This window comes from Mesoplodon densirostris, chromosome 7 (genome assembly GCF_025265405.1).
Source record: "Mesoplodon densirostris isolate mMesDen1 chromosome 7, mMesDen1 primary haplotype, whole genome shotgun sequence".
Lineage (NCBI taxonomy): Eukaryota > Metazoa > Chordata > Mammalia > Artiodactyla > Ziphiidae > Mesoplodon > Mesoplodon densirostris.
In genome coordinates, this window is record NC_082667.1 from 67783182 (window position 1) to 67796891 (window position 13710).

General features: G+C 47.5%; 1 protein-coding gene across 5 annotated transcripts in view; it reads left to right on the top strand.

Annotated features, from left to right (window-relative positions):
- The window catches only part of MICAL2 (microtubule associated monooxygenase, calponin and LIM domain containing 2), a 226922-nt gene that overhangs the window by 79868 nt on the left and 133344 nt on the right, over positions 1 to 13710 (top strand). For all 5 annotated transcript variants that reach the window (XM_060103822.1, XM_060103819.1, XM_060103818.1 and 2 more), the window contains 2 exons: positions 8699 to 8906; positions 12796 to 12912. In XM_060103822.1, coding sequence (XP_059959805.1) covers positions 8699 to 8906; positions 12796 to 12912 — 325 coding nt within the window. The remainder of the gene's footprint in view (positions 1 to 8698; positions 8907 to 12795; positions 12913 to 13710) is intronic.

A 13710-nucleotide genomic window follows, 5' to 3' on the forward strand; every position in this document is an offset into this window, starting at 1 on the left:
TCAGGCTAGTTGCTTGGGATGCAAAAGTGAGCCAGACATACCTCTACTTTTGAAGAAGTCACAGGAGGTCAGATAGACACACTTGAAAAAGAATTAAAAATCACTAAGAAATGGAGCAGTGGAGGGTGTGGGGATTCCTCACCTGCCACCTCCCTCTCCCTAACTCCCTGCAATGGTCTCTAGAGCAGTGGTTAAAGGCAGGAAGGATTCCTGGAGCCAGGCACCTGGGTTTGAATCCTGGCTCCAGCACTTAAAAGTTACAGCTGGGGCTTCCCTGGTGGCGCAGTGGTTGAGAGTCCGCCTGCCGATGCAGGGGACACGGGTTCGTGCCCCGGTCCGGGAAGATCCCACATGCCGCGGAGCGGCTGGGCCCGTGAGCCATGACCGCTGAGCCTGCGCGTCCAGAGCCTGTGCTCCGCAACGGGAGAGGCCACAGCAGTGAGAGGCCTGCGTACCGCAAATAAAAAAAAAAAAAGTTACAGCTGTGAAATTGGCAGGATGGGTGTGGGTTGTTGAGAATAAAGGACTCTGAGTGCTGGCTATTATTATTGTAATGTTTATAAGCAAAAGCTCACTAAGTAACTAAAAAGAAAGAGAGAAAGTGATAAATATGAACTTGTGTATCTGTTTCTGGAGGCTAGATTGTTCGTGTATCTTAGCTCTACTTTTTTCTCTACATATGGATTATAACTGGCCCTAGAGTTTTTAGCTTTGAATATATCTAGACTCAGCCTGTCTCAGAAGTCTCCTTCCCTTATTTCTTCTAAAGGAATGTGAGATTCCTCCACACCCTTTTTTCGGGGCGGGGGTGGGGTCTTAGAAGGGCCTGTGGCTTCTGCTCTCCTAAAGGGAGGAAAGGGAGTCAAGGCAGCTGGCTGCCCTGTCAAGCCCTGCCCTGTGACTAGAAGCTCCTTGCTGATAACAGTGTACACCAAGATGTCAGCACCAGAGCCCAGGGGCAAGAACTCACCAGGTCCACTGAAGAAAGACCATTGATGGGGAGAAAACCGATGCTGTAAGAAGCAACACGTATTGTAAATTGTCACAGCAAATGGTATGTTTAGATGTGTACATTTTTTGTATGTAAATTTTTCCTGAAAAGAAAAAACTTGAATAATGTATTCCTTTTTTATTTTTTATTGAAGTATAGTTGATTTACAATGTTGTGTTAATTACTGCTGTACAGCAAAGTGACTCAGTTATACATATATATATATTGGGTTGGCCCAAAAGTTCGTTTGGGTTTTGCTATAACATCTTATGGAAAAACCCGAACAAACTTTTGGGCCAACCCCAATACATTCTTTTTCATATTCTTTTCCATTATGGTTTATCATAAGATATTGAATATAGTTCCCTGTGCTGTACAGTAGGACCTTGTTGTTTATCCATTCTATGTATACCAGTTTGCATCTGCTAATCTCAAACTCCCAATCCATCCCTCTCATCCCCCTCCCCTTGGCAACCACCAGACTGTTCTCTATGTCCTTGATTCTGTTTCTGTTTCATAGATAGGTTTGTGTCATATTTTAGATTCCACATGTAAGTGATATCATATGGTATTTGTCTTTCTCTTTCTGACTTACTTCACTTAGTGTGATAATCTCTAGTTGCATCTATGTTGCTACAAATGGTATTATTTCATTCTTTTTTATGGCTGAGTAGTATTCCATTGTATATATGTACCACATCTTCTTTATCCATTCATCTGTCAGTGGACATTTAGGTTGTTTCTATGTCTTGGCTATCGTGAATAGTGCTGCTGTGAACATGGGGGTGCATATATCTTTTTGAATTATAGTTTGGTCTGCATATATGCCCAGGAGTGGGACTGCTGGATCATACGGTAGCTCTATTTTTAGTTTTTTGGGGAACCTCCATACTGTTTTCCATAATGGATGCACCAATTTACATTCTCACCAACAGTGTAGGAGGGTTCCCTTTTCTCCACACCTTCTCCAGCATTTGTTACTTGTAGACATCTTTTTTTTTTTTTTTTGTGGTATGCGGTCCTCTCACTGTTGTGGCCTCTCCCGTTGCGGAGCACAGGTTCTGGACGCGCAGGCCCGGTGGCCATGGCTTACAGGCCTAGCCGCTTCACGGCATGTGGTATCTTCCCGGACCGGGGCACGAACCCGTGTCCCCTGCATTGGCAGGCGGACTCTCAACTACTGCGCCACCAGGGAAGCTCTGTAGACTTTTTAATGATGGCCATTCTGACCAGTGTGAGATGGTAGCTCACTGTAGTTTTGATTTTCATTTCTTTTCATGTGCCCATTGACCATCTGTATGTCTTCTTTGGAGAAGTGTCTCTTTAGGTCTTCTGCCCATTTTTCAGTTGGGTTGTTTTTTAGTTGTTGAGTTGCATGAACTATTTTTTGTATATCTTGGAAATTAAGCCCTTGTCAATTGCATCATTTGCAATATTTTTTCCCATTCTGTAGGTTGTCTTTTTGTTTTGTTTATGGTTTCCTTTGCTGTGCAAAAGCTTGTAAGTTTGATTAAGTCCCATTTGTTTATTTTCATTTTCATTTCTATTTTCTTGGGAGACTGACCTATGAAAACATTGGTATGATTTATGTCAGAGAATGTTTTGCCTATGTTCTCTTTTAGGAGTCTCTTTTAGGAGTTTTATGTTCTCTTTTAGGAGTTTTATGGTGCCATGTCTTCTGTTTAAGTCTTTAAACCATTCTGAGTGTATTTTTGTGTATGTTGAGAGGTTGTGAAGAACTTTAATAATTATTGAACTCTAGTTAATTAGATTTGTATCCTGAAGTATTTGGGAAGGAATGTACTGATTCAGAGATTTCATTGAAATGCACCAAAAAATAAGCTAAATTGATGAGTGGGTAGAGAGGTGGGTGGATGGATGAATAGATATATGATAAAGCAAGGAGACTAAAATCTAATCACAGAATCTAGGTGGTGGGTATTTGGGTGTGCACTAAAATGCTTTCAACTTTTCTATTTATTTGAAAATTTTTATAATAAGATATTGCAAAAAATATTGTAAAGCTACTTGATTGAAAACAAAAAAAAAAATCCATCATGGAAAAATATACAAGTAGATGCTGGGAATATTTACAAACGTTTAAAATGCTGGAAAGCTGGATGTTAATATGAAGAAAAATAAAACTAGTCCTATATATTTTCTGCAATATATTCCCTTTTTTGTATTATAATATAGCCATATATATATATATATATGAATGTTGCAGGCAGAGTGCAAAGAAAGCAAAAAGACCCTGTGTGTGCTTAGGGAAACCGTTACGGCTGGAGTGCAGAGAGGGAGGGGGGTGGGTAGGAGCTGAAGACAGAAGGGAAATTGGAGGGTAGTGTCATGTAGGGTCTTTTTTTTTTTAAATAAATTTATTATTTTATTTTTGGCTGCGTTGGATCTTTGTTGCTGCACGCGGGCTTTTCTCTGGTTGCGGCGAGCGGGGGCTACTCTTCGTTGCGGTGCGCGGGCTTCTCATTGCGGTGGGTTCTCTCATGGGCTGTGCCCTGGAGGGACCCTTTCTTGACCAAACCTGTCCCTTCCACAAATGTCTCCAGTAGTCACAGGTGGTCCCAAACCATCTAGCATTCTTGGTCTCTGTTTCCCTTTCTCTAGTTCCCAACCAGACAGCCTCCTGAGGTTTGGGAACAGGAACCTTCTCTTGCATCCTCTGCCATCCCACAGAGTGGTCTCAGTGGTCTTACCTATCTAGTTGAGGAGGGAACATGCTAACACTACCACACAAGGCCCAAGGTAACCTGGAAGAATCTATATAGGATTATGATTTCAAGTACAAACTCTGGGATCTGAGTTTAGTTGTCAACCTAGTCCTGTGACCACAGTTAAGTCATTTAACCTTCCTAAACTCCAATTTTCTCATCTGCCAAATGGCGACGCATTGTGTCCAGTTCAGGGTTATTGTAGGAAGGAAATGAGGTGCCTATGTTACAAAGTGCTTAGCACCGTTCTTGCACAATAGAAGCAGGCAGTAAGTGGGAGCTCTGATTTTCATTATTGCTATTATCAATACTGTCACTACTCTTGCTCTTCCCAATATGGGATGGACAGGCACGTGCAAAGGTGGGACGGAGTTGGCACTGTTGATGACGTACTTTGGCATCTGAAATGAAAGGAGTCGTGGGCTGCTCATCTCTTCCGTTGGTGGGGGGGGAGATTCCTGGGAACTCATGCCTTAGATCGGGGGAGATGCAGGAGGTATGAACAGCACCCAGAGGCAGGAAGCACAGCCTTGATGATTGTACTTCTGACTCCCAAACAGGGGGTCCAATCTGAGTGTACTTACAAGGCCCAGGGACAGGATGTTTGCAAATGAAACTGAAAATCCAGACCCCATGGTCACTGGTTACAGTTGCTCATACAAGGGTTAGAGCACCGGCTCCGGTTGAAAGGGAGGAACAGAGAGGAATGGAATGTTTCTCAGAGCAATTCATGTTATTGTTTTGAGAGCAGGCAGGGAGGACAGGATATCTTTCTTCATTTCCTCTCTGTAAATTTCTGTTAGTAAGTGGTGGTAATTGTTACCCAGAAATAACTGGGTGTGACCCAGATACAGGAGAGTCAGACCAGGCCAGGGGCAGGGCCGTGTCAAGTCAGATGAGGGCTTGCTTCTCACCAGAGTGGCCCTTGAAGTTGCTGTGAAGAGTCAGGTCTGGCCGCCCCCCTCACAGAGATTTCTCCATCCTCGGCTCGAACCGTAAGCGGCTGCATCTCTCGTAAGCCCTCCTAACTTAGCACTGTGAGGCTGTGAGGCCAGGCCCCCCAGATTAGCACGTGGAAGGCACCTAGGATCCGATGACTGTCTGTCCTGCGATTCTGAATGAGCTGTTTTTACTTGTGGTAACCCAGTAACAGTCAGGGCCTTCCTGCCTGGGTTTAGATAAGTGGCCTGCCCTAAGAACTGGTGAGCCTGCGAAGCCACACCAGGAAACGTGAGGGCACGTCCCTGGAACCAGAGCACTGCCCGGGGAGCTGGCCTGCGGGTCAGCATGCCGGGAGGGCTGCTGCTACCAGGGAGATGGCACCACACGTGACCTTGTGTCACTCAGCTCACTGCCAGGTCTCCGGAGGCACTAGAGAGGCTGCCACTGTCCATGCCCAAACCGCCACTGCCGTGGCACCTGCCTAAGTGGCTTCCCAGGACTTGCAGGGGCTCTAGCTTCGTCCAGCCTGTAAATTTCCATCCCAGGGAAGCTCAGCTCAGACACAGGCTCAGGCCTTCCATGCAGAGGCCCTGTGCACTCAGACTGAACACAGCTCCGTTCAGGAGGCCCACGTGTGCTGGGTGCAGGGAAGGAGCGAAAACTGGCCTCCCTTCATCCTGACCACACCCCCTGCGGTCTATCCTCACGGTCAGACAAGCAGTTCAGAGCACAGGCTTTGGACCCACACCGCCTGGGTTCGTGTCCAAACTGGACCACTTCCTCATTAGGTGACCCACCTTGGAGCAATTTCTGACCCTCTGTTGCCTCCATTTCTTAGCTCAAATATGGGGGTAATAACAGTACCTGGAGCAAGTTGCTTAACTTTTCGATGCCTCAGTATCCTCACGTACAAAGTGGAGATGGTGATGACATTTATCTCATATATAGGGCAGTTGGAAGGATGAAATACATGAAATGATTAGGACAGTGCCTCGCAAGTAGAAAGTGCTGAGTGTGGTACAGTTTAGATCCTATAATCATCCTTTTCAGTGAGGCGCAGAGCCTGGGTGAGTGAGCTTGTGAATGGCAGACCCTGGTCTGCCTGCTGCCTGCAAGTGCTGGCTTTCTCTGCCCCACCCCACTGGGCTGTCTGCACACGGAGCCCCCAAGAAAACTGGAGGCAGAATTCAGAAGTGGAAATCAAGCCTCCAGACGGCTAACCCTGGCTTAGCCCCCTGCTCTGCTCAGCGGCTCCCTCCGGGGACTGATCCTTCTAGCATTCCTGGCACCAGTCCCAGCACACCTACCCACTTAGGGGTTGGAAGATGCACCGTGCCACCAAGAAGTGGGTAGTGCTTGTGGGGCTCCCCTGGGAGAGCACAGGGGTCCTGTGTGAGCTGGGGCTGCCCCAGCCCTGTGCCTTGACAGTGGGTGAGGCCCCTCATCCCCTCTTCCCACCCTTTGATAAATAGATGATCTTTCCATGTGGTGTTTGTCTCTCTCCATGAATGTGGAGGTGGTCTAAGCACTGCCAAGCTTATCTATACAGTGGACTTCCTGCTGGTGTTGGATCTGCCCTGCTCCCCACTGCGTAATAAATTTATGTCGCCTGAGCACACAGATCTGCTGACATCCGTGATCCTGGTGGCCTTGGCAGACTCCAGCTCCCCCAGCCTGGGTGGGAAATGCAGACATAAACCCTAGCTGACATGAACCGAACATCCTGGTTACAGATGGACAGCAAGAACTGGGTGGGCCGTGAGGGTGTGGGAAGTTCATTCATCCATCAGTTCTTTACTGAGGCCTCCTGTGTGCCAGGCCCTGTACTGGACACGGGGACAGCCCTTGAGGAGCTTTTACACTGGCCTGGGAATCAGATGCAGATAATTATAGCACGTGGAGCTTAGTTCTGGGGTAGCACTAAGGACAGGGCCTGTGGGAGGAATGTATAATCTAATTTGGGGCTCGGCCTCAGGGCTGAGTTTTAATGAAAAATTTTTGTTACTTGGCACCGAGTCCTTAGCAGTGAAGCCCGGATGCGTCTGGGAAAGGTGGAGAGTTCCTTTGGGTTGAGTTATCACAACGCTTTGCATTCGTGGTCTGTTTGCACTATGCTCACCATCCAGAGCATCAACTATGGGCAGGCCAGGGGAGCCCTCTTCTCGCCCGCTCTTCTGCCCAGGCACGTAGCAGCCGCGGTTTTCGGCTTCTTGTCAGAACTCCGAGTTCCCATGTTAATCATAACAAGTGTGCTCCTAGAGGAACGGGCCTGGCCTCGGCCAACAAGCCCTCTCTCCTGTCTTGATAACATCTGTACCGAATTTTCTCCCTTTATGTAATTAGGCCCATTGGTATTTGCTTTGGGTATGACTGGCGTCTCTGAAATTTCAGGCCCGAAGTATGAGCGGGCGCCCAGGGTGGTGGGAAAACTGAGCTTTCATCAGTGGGATTTCAGGTTTAGCTGGGAGGGTCAGAAATGGTACGCCAGCTACTGTTTGCGTGAGAAACGTACAGCAGCCCCCCAGCTGGTGGGAATGGGATCCCCTGCCTGGCCCCGGGAGCGGTGCTGGGTCAGGCCTGGTAGATGATAGAAGGATGCAGGAGGGCTCCCTTCCTGCCCTTCTTCACCCCACATCCTCCCACCCCACTCCATCCCTGGCCCGGGAGTGACAGAACTCAGCAAACGGGAAAAGATGCGCTAACTGCAAAGAAATGCAGTGAATCTAGACTTAACCCCGAAGCCAACCTCAGAGTGTCGGGGTTTGAAGTCTTGCTTTGAAATGCCCGTCATGGTCTGGCTATGTCTGAGCCAGAGGAGCTGTTTGGGGTGTGAGATAAAGAGGGAAGCTGGGCTTGGGGGAGTTGGTTCTCTGCAGTCAGCTCCAACCAGAAAGGAAGCAAAAGGATTTGCATACCCGCTCCCTGTCCCTGGAGTGAATTGTATCTCAGTGGTGACTTCATTTCCCCTAACAAGAGTTTCCACCAACTCTCTGGGAGGTTCAAACGAGTAAGCCACACTGATTGTGGTGTGGGAGCTTCTGATATGCTTATTTGCAGTTCCCCTCTGGGAGTCTGGAGGCCCCAGATGAGTGATAACTGGATGATGGAATATAGCTAGGGGAAGGGGAATGCATTTTTTTTAAGATAAGTTTTGATCCCAAGCAGAAGGGATGTTTCCAGATGCCTGTGCAATGTCAAGCAGTGGGGTGTGGATGCAGATCTCCTTCCCTGTGACTTTGCTGGGGTATCCCCAGTTAGTTAGACCCCCTAGTTGAACTCCTGCCTCTTGAAGGTGGTTCAGGAATTGCCTGGGAGTAGGGCAGGCTGCTGCATGGGGATGTCTCTCAGCCAGAATATCACCATTTTCCCGTTTTTATTGGATTGGTGCTGCACATAAGATTTCATTTGAATGGAAGGACTTTTGCCCAGTGTAACTAGTTCGGTAGGTCATTATGTGTCTTCCCTTCTTTCCTAAGTGGCTGTAGCTTCCTTGGGGAAGGACCCTTGTCTTGTTCAGCGTGACAGGGTCCACTGAGACCTAGCATGGGAGTTGAACAGAATCCTGTTTTGTCACCTCTGCTCACACGGCCCCAGTGCCTACAGGGCCAAGACCATACTCCTTCACTTGACATTTAAGACTCTCAGCGTCTAGTTCCAGACCAATCCTTGTCTCTTTTCTCTCCTTTCCCCCAAAGTATCCTTCTCTCCATCCACCTTGAACTAAGAGGTTAAATGCCAGAGCTGGGATTTAAGCCCAGTTCAGTTTAACTCTGAACCTCACGTGTATCTTACTGTGCCTCCCCCAAATCCTTTTACCTCTGTGTCCCTCACGGGGTTTGGCACAGTGCCTGGTGTGTGGTAGGCCCACAGGTAATGTACATCGGATGGATGAATGGCGGGTCCTGACAGGTGCTCGGTTTGCACTCACTGGTTGATTTGGGTGGATGGGGGTTTGCTCCCCAGTTACGCTGCTGACTAGGGGCTTGTGTCTACAAGGTTAGAGGTTGCTGAGCGCCTCTCTCCTCTCTCCCCTCTGCAGTGTCTCATCATTGGAGGAGGACCATGTGGTTTGCGCACTGCCATTGAACTTGCCTACCTGGGGGCCAAAGTGGTCGTGGTGGAGAAGAGGGACACCTTCTCCCGGAACAACGTGCTGCACCTCTGGCCTTTCACCATCCATGACCTGCGAGGCCTGGGAGCCAAGAAGTTCTATGGGAAGTTCTGTGCCGGCTCCATCGACCATATCAGTGAGTGGAGCCACTGGTGACACCCCATGTGGGGAGGGGGCCGACCTTGGGTGGGGTATTTCTCCACATTGTGGAGACCCTAGGATATTTCATCTTGCAGGTCTCTGGGGGCTCCACACATCCAACTGGCAGACATTTAATTCCAGGCCCTGTGCTGTGCCCCACTAGGCTGGAAGCACTATGAGGCCAGGGATCATGGTATGTCTCATTCACCAGAGTATCTCCAGGGCATAAAAGAGTACTTGACACATAGTAGATGCTCAATAGACTTCTTTTGAATGAATTAATGAAATATGGGAAACAGAGGCAGAGGTAAGTAACAGAGTCTGCACCCTCAGAGAACTCACTGAGATTCTGTCAATAATAAAATGTGCTTTAACAGAGCAGTCGGACTTGCTAAAGGAGCTCGGAAGGGGGAGCCACATCAAACCATTCAATGGGCCAGGTTGTCAGGGACCTCTTGGGTAAAGGAGTTGGGACACCGTGTTGCCTGTTTGGGGAACCAGGGCAGGTTTTAGAACAGAGGAATGCCACCATTGACAGATCCTATACCAGGTTTCCTTGAACTCTAAAAAGAGAGAGGCCACTGTGAAGGGGGTTCATCCAGAAAAGAAAGGGAATTGGGAATGTGGATTTCAGGTACCGGGCCATCCCTGAATGCTTAGGTGGGGCAAGGTGAGCACCGAGGCCTCCCGCTCTGACGTTACTTAGCCTGGGTCTCTCGAGGCAAGATCTGTGCAGACAGGCTTTGGAAGAGCAGCCTCCCTCCCTTGCAGGGAGGAGGTCTTGAGCCATTTTCTATACAGCAATCATGACTCATAAAAGGGAAGTTAAAGAGAGTTCGAGCATTTGAATAGATTTGGGTCCAAAATCTGTCTTGTCCATTTTCTGTGTGACTTGGCTCAGATTCTTTATCTTCTTCCAGCCCCAGTTTTGTCTCCCCTAAATGTGATTGATGCCTGCCTACCAGGAGGGCTGAGAGGATTAAATGAGACCTCATGTGTGAAATGTGCTGTCTCTGTGCCTGGCAGGTCGTAGGTGCTCAGAAAGTGCTTTGCATTCAGTGGGGTACAGTGAGCAAGAAGCAGTCGGGATCCCTAAACCAGAATTAATTCAGAGCTGCAGTCTCTCAACCAGTGAGTGGAAGGAGAACCCTGAGAGCCATGTTCTTATGAGGACAGGCACTGATGGGAAAAGGGTGTAGGGTTAGGGCGGGAACAACTGGAGAGAATTATCAGCCAGACAGGGTGTAATTCAGTCAGATACAGAAGAACTTACCAGCAGTGGCCCAGGGTTTGTTCCCACTCTGGGATGAGAAAATTCCAAGAGTCCACTAGAAAGAAATTTGGATTTGCCCAGAAAGCTGCAGTGTCAGCTTTCCAGATATTCCTTACCACCCACAGAAGAATGTATATTGGTACCAATTTAGGATGACAACATTATGCACCACTTTCCCATCGAGCCTTGCTGAGAGGTAGAGCTGGGCATCAGGAGGTCTCGGGAGGTCCCAGGCTGCCAGGCTGCCTTGACGGCCGGGGGCCCCTCACTGCCTCATTAATGGGGCCCCCATTTAACCCCTAGTCCTTGGAAATATGCCAGCATGCAGAAGCACTGGCAGGACTCCGGAACGGAGATTCAAACGTTCAGAGTGATCATGGTCAAGGGCAGCTCTAATACCTGCGAGAAGAGAGGCAGGGAGAATTTATTGAGCACCTACTGGGCGCCAAAACCAGACAGACTAAGAACGCTGAAACTATGAGGAGAGGCCAGGCCTCCCCCACGGCCTGTTTCCAGGCAGGAGGTGAGTTGGGTTCTTTAAGCCCCAGCTGATCGGCTTCCTTTCAGCCTGACCGTGGTCTCCAGCCCCAGCTGTGACCTGGTCCTTGGCACTGCTCCGCAATTCCCCACTTGTCCTGTGTCAGCATCCTCCTCTAGTTCCCAGTGCTGACGGGCACTCCCCATCCCAGCCCCCTCTCCTTTCTCCTGCTCTCGCCTCTCCCCAGTACCCATTCCTTCCTCTCACCCCAAGGCCAGAGGCCGAGCTGACCACTTCCTCTCCAACTCTAGGCCCTCTTGCTTTCCTTCCCTCCTTTCACCTGCCCTTACCTCACACTGCCCTCCAGTCCTCTGATAGAGCCCATTACTTTTCTTCATCTCAAATTGTTTATTCTAGAAAGAGGCAACATAGACTTTGCTTATACTTTCTACTCATGCCACCTTCCACTGTGGTCTGATTTCTTCCCGCCACTGTGCTAAAGAAATTCCAGAAGCTTCCCAACCTCCTGTGCCCTGGCCTCCTGTAGTCTTCATTTTTCTTAATCTCTCCATGGGATCTGGTATCTTGGTCCCTCCTCCCTTGGTTTTCAGGACTGCAGCTCAGGGCCTGTTCTGCAACCCAGCTTGCCCCCAGCCCCCAGGCCCTGCCCCATTCTGTTTACGCCTGTTTCCTCTGTTAGACAGTGTTCCATGTCTCCTGGGCCTAGCATGGCACCTGGCACATGGTAGCTGTTCAATAAATGTTAAATGAGCAAAGCCCACAAAATACAGAGGGACCCAGAGATAATTTGAAACTTCATGCTCTCAGAAATGTATTTGAAGGCATGCCCATTTGTGCTCAATGGCAGGAACAAAATAGAGAAACAAGGAGCCACTCCTTGGGGGAGTTTAGGAGAGTGGGTAGGAGGTGGGAAACCATGAGCCCAGCTTTGTGGGGAGGAGCCACCACCCCACCCCTTACCCTGGATGGCTGAGAGCTTAGGTAGAGTCCCCCACAGGGTGAGCCGTTTGCTCTCTGACTTTACGTATTGGCTCTTTGCTGTCTCTCTGTTTACACCTCTTTCCATCTTCATTTTATCAAACCCACAGCCCAGTTCAGGAAGGAGGCAGGAAAGAGAGAGCCACCATCATTATAGGATTACCTAACAGCTAGAGCACAGTCTCGGAAACAGATCTGTGTCCACATTCCAGTTTTGCTCCTGTGTGAGCTTGAGCAAGTCACTTAGGCTTGTTGAGCCTTAATTTTTCATCTCTAAAATGAGAATAGAGAATTCCCTGGCGACCAGTGGTTAGGACTCCACGTTTTCACTGCTAAGGGCCCGGGTTCAATCCCTGGTTGGGGAACTAAGATCCGGCAAGCCAGAAAAAAATTTTTTTTCATTAGAAAAAAAATAAAATGAGAATAATTACCCGGAAAGGCCACTGTAAGAGTTAAATGAGAAAGCACTGTAAGGGTTAAATGAGAGAACACAGAGTGCTTAGCACATAATTAGTGTTCAGTAATGATCATTATTGGTACAGGCATACCTTGGAGAAATTGCAGGTTCAGTTCTAGACCATCGCAATAAAGCGAATATCCCAATAAAGCGAGTTACATGAATTACAGTGCATATAAAAGTGATACTTACACTATACTATAGTCTTTTCAGTGTATACGCATAACAGAATTATGTCTAAAAAACAATGTAAATACCTTAACTTTAAATGCATTATTGCTAAAAAATGCTAACCATCATCTGAGCCTTCAGTGAGTTGTAATCTTCTTGTAATAGTAACATCAAAGATCACTGATAACAGATCACCATAACAAACACAATAATAACGAAAAAGTTTGAAATATTGCTAGAATTGCCAAAATGTGACACAGAGATACAAAATGAGCAAATGCTGTTGGAAAAATGACACTGGGAGTACTTGCTTTGATGCAGGGTTGCCATAAACCTTCAATTTGTAAAAAATGTAATATCTGGGAACTGCAGTAAAGCAAAGTGCAATAAAATGAGGCATGCCTCTGTATTGCTATGCTCAGAAATCATTGAGCAGTGATAATACAGTGTTCTGTATACAGGAGACACTCAGACGTTGCTACTGACAGTTCATGTCTTCCCCTCAGGTATTCGTCAGTTGCAGCTCATCCTGTTCAAGGTGGCCTTGATATTGGGAGTTGAAATCCATGTGAATGTGGAGTTCGTGAAGGTTCTAGAGCCTCCTGAAGATCAAGAAAATCAAAGTACAGTATAATTTTCCTTTCAGTCTAGAAATCAGATATTGCAAAACGGAAATCATATTTGCAGCTCCTAGAGGATGTTCCTGTTAAGGTTATTCTTTTTTTTTTTTTTTTTTTTTTTTTTTTGTGGTACGCGGGCCTCTCACTGTTGTGGCCTCTCCCGTTGCGGAGCACAGGCTCCGGACGCGCAGGCTCAGCGGCCATGGCTCACGGGCCCAGCCGCTCCGCGGCATGTGGGATCTTCCCGGGCCGGGGCACGAACCCGTGTCCCCTGCATCGGCAGGCGGACTCTCAACCACCGCGCCACCAGGGAAGCCCAAGGTTATCCTTACTGAGAGCTGTTTGGCATAATTTCATCAAAGGATAGTTTACCTTTGTGGACCATTGCTGTCACTTGAGCTTTGCTCTTCAGCTCCCAGGGGATTTATTATTAAGTATTTAACATGTAATTTGGTTACCCTGTCACTACGAGGCAGTGGTTTGGCAGATGAAGTCTAAGTAGTAAGTAGGAAAAAGACATAGATTCGGTTGTCTGATAAAGTTCATTCGCAATACTCTTCAAGCTGTGTGTATACACGCATAGATATGTGGATACACTTATTATACCCGCATGATATTTTAAAATCCAGTAAAGAAAGTGAAGTTTCTAGAGCAAATATGAAATAAATGTTTAAAATATTATTTAGTATATAATATTTTTAAGCTTTATTGAAGAATAATTTACAAACCACAAAATTCACCCATTGTAGGTATGTCTTATTTAGTAATTCATCTGTTGTTCCTATTAGTATATTTATATAA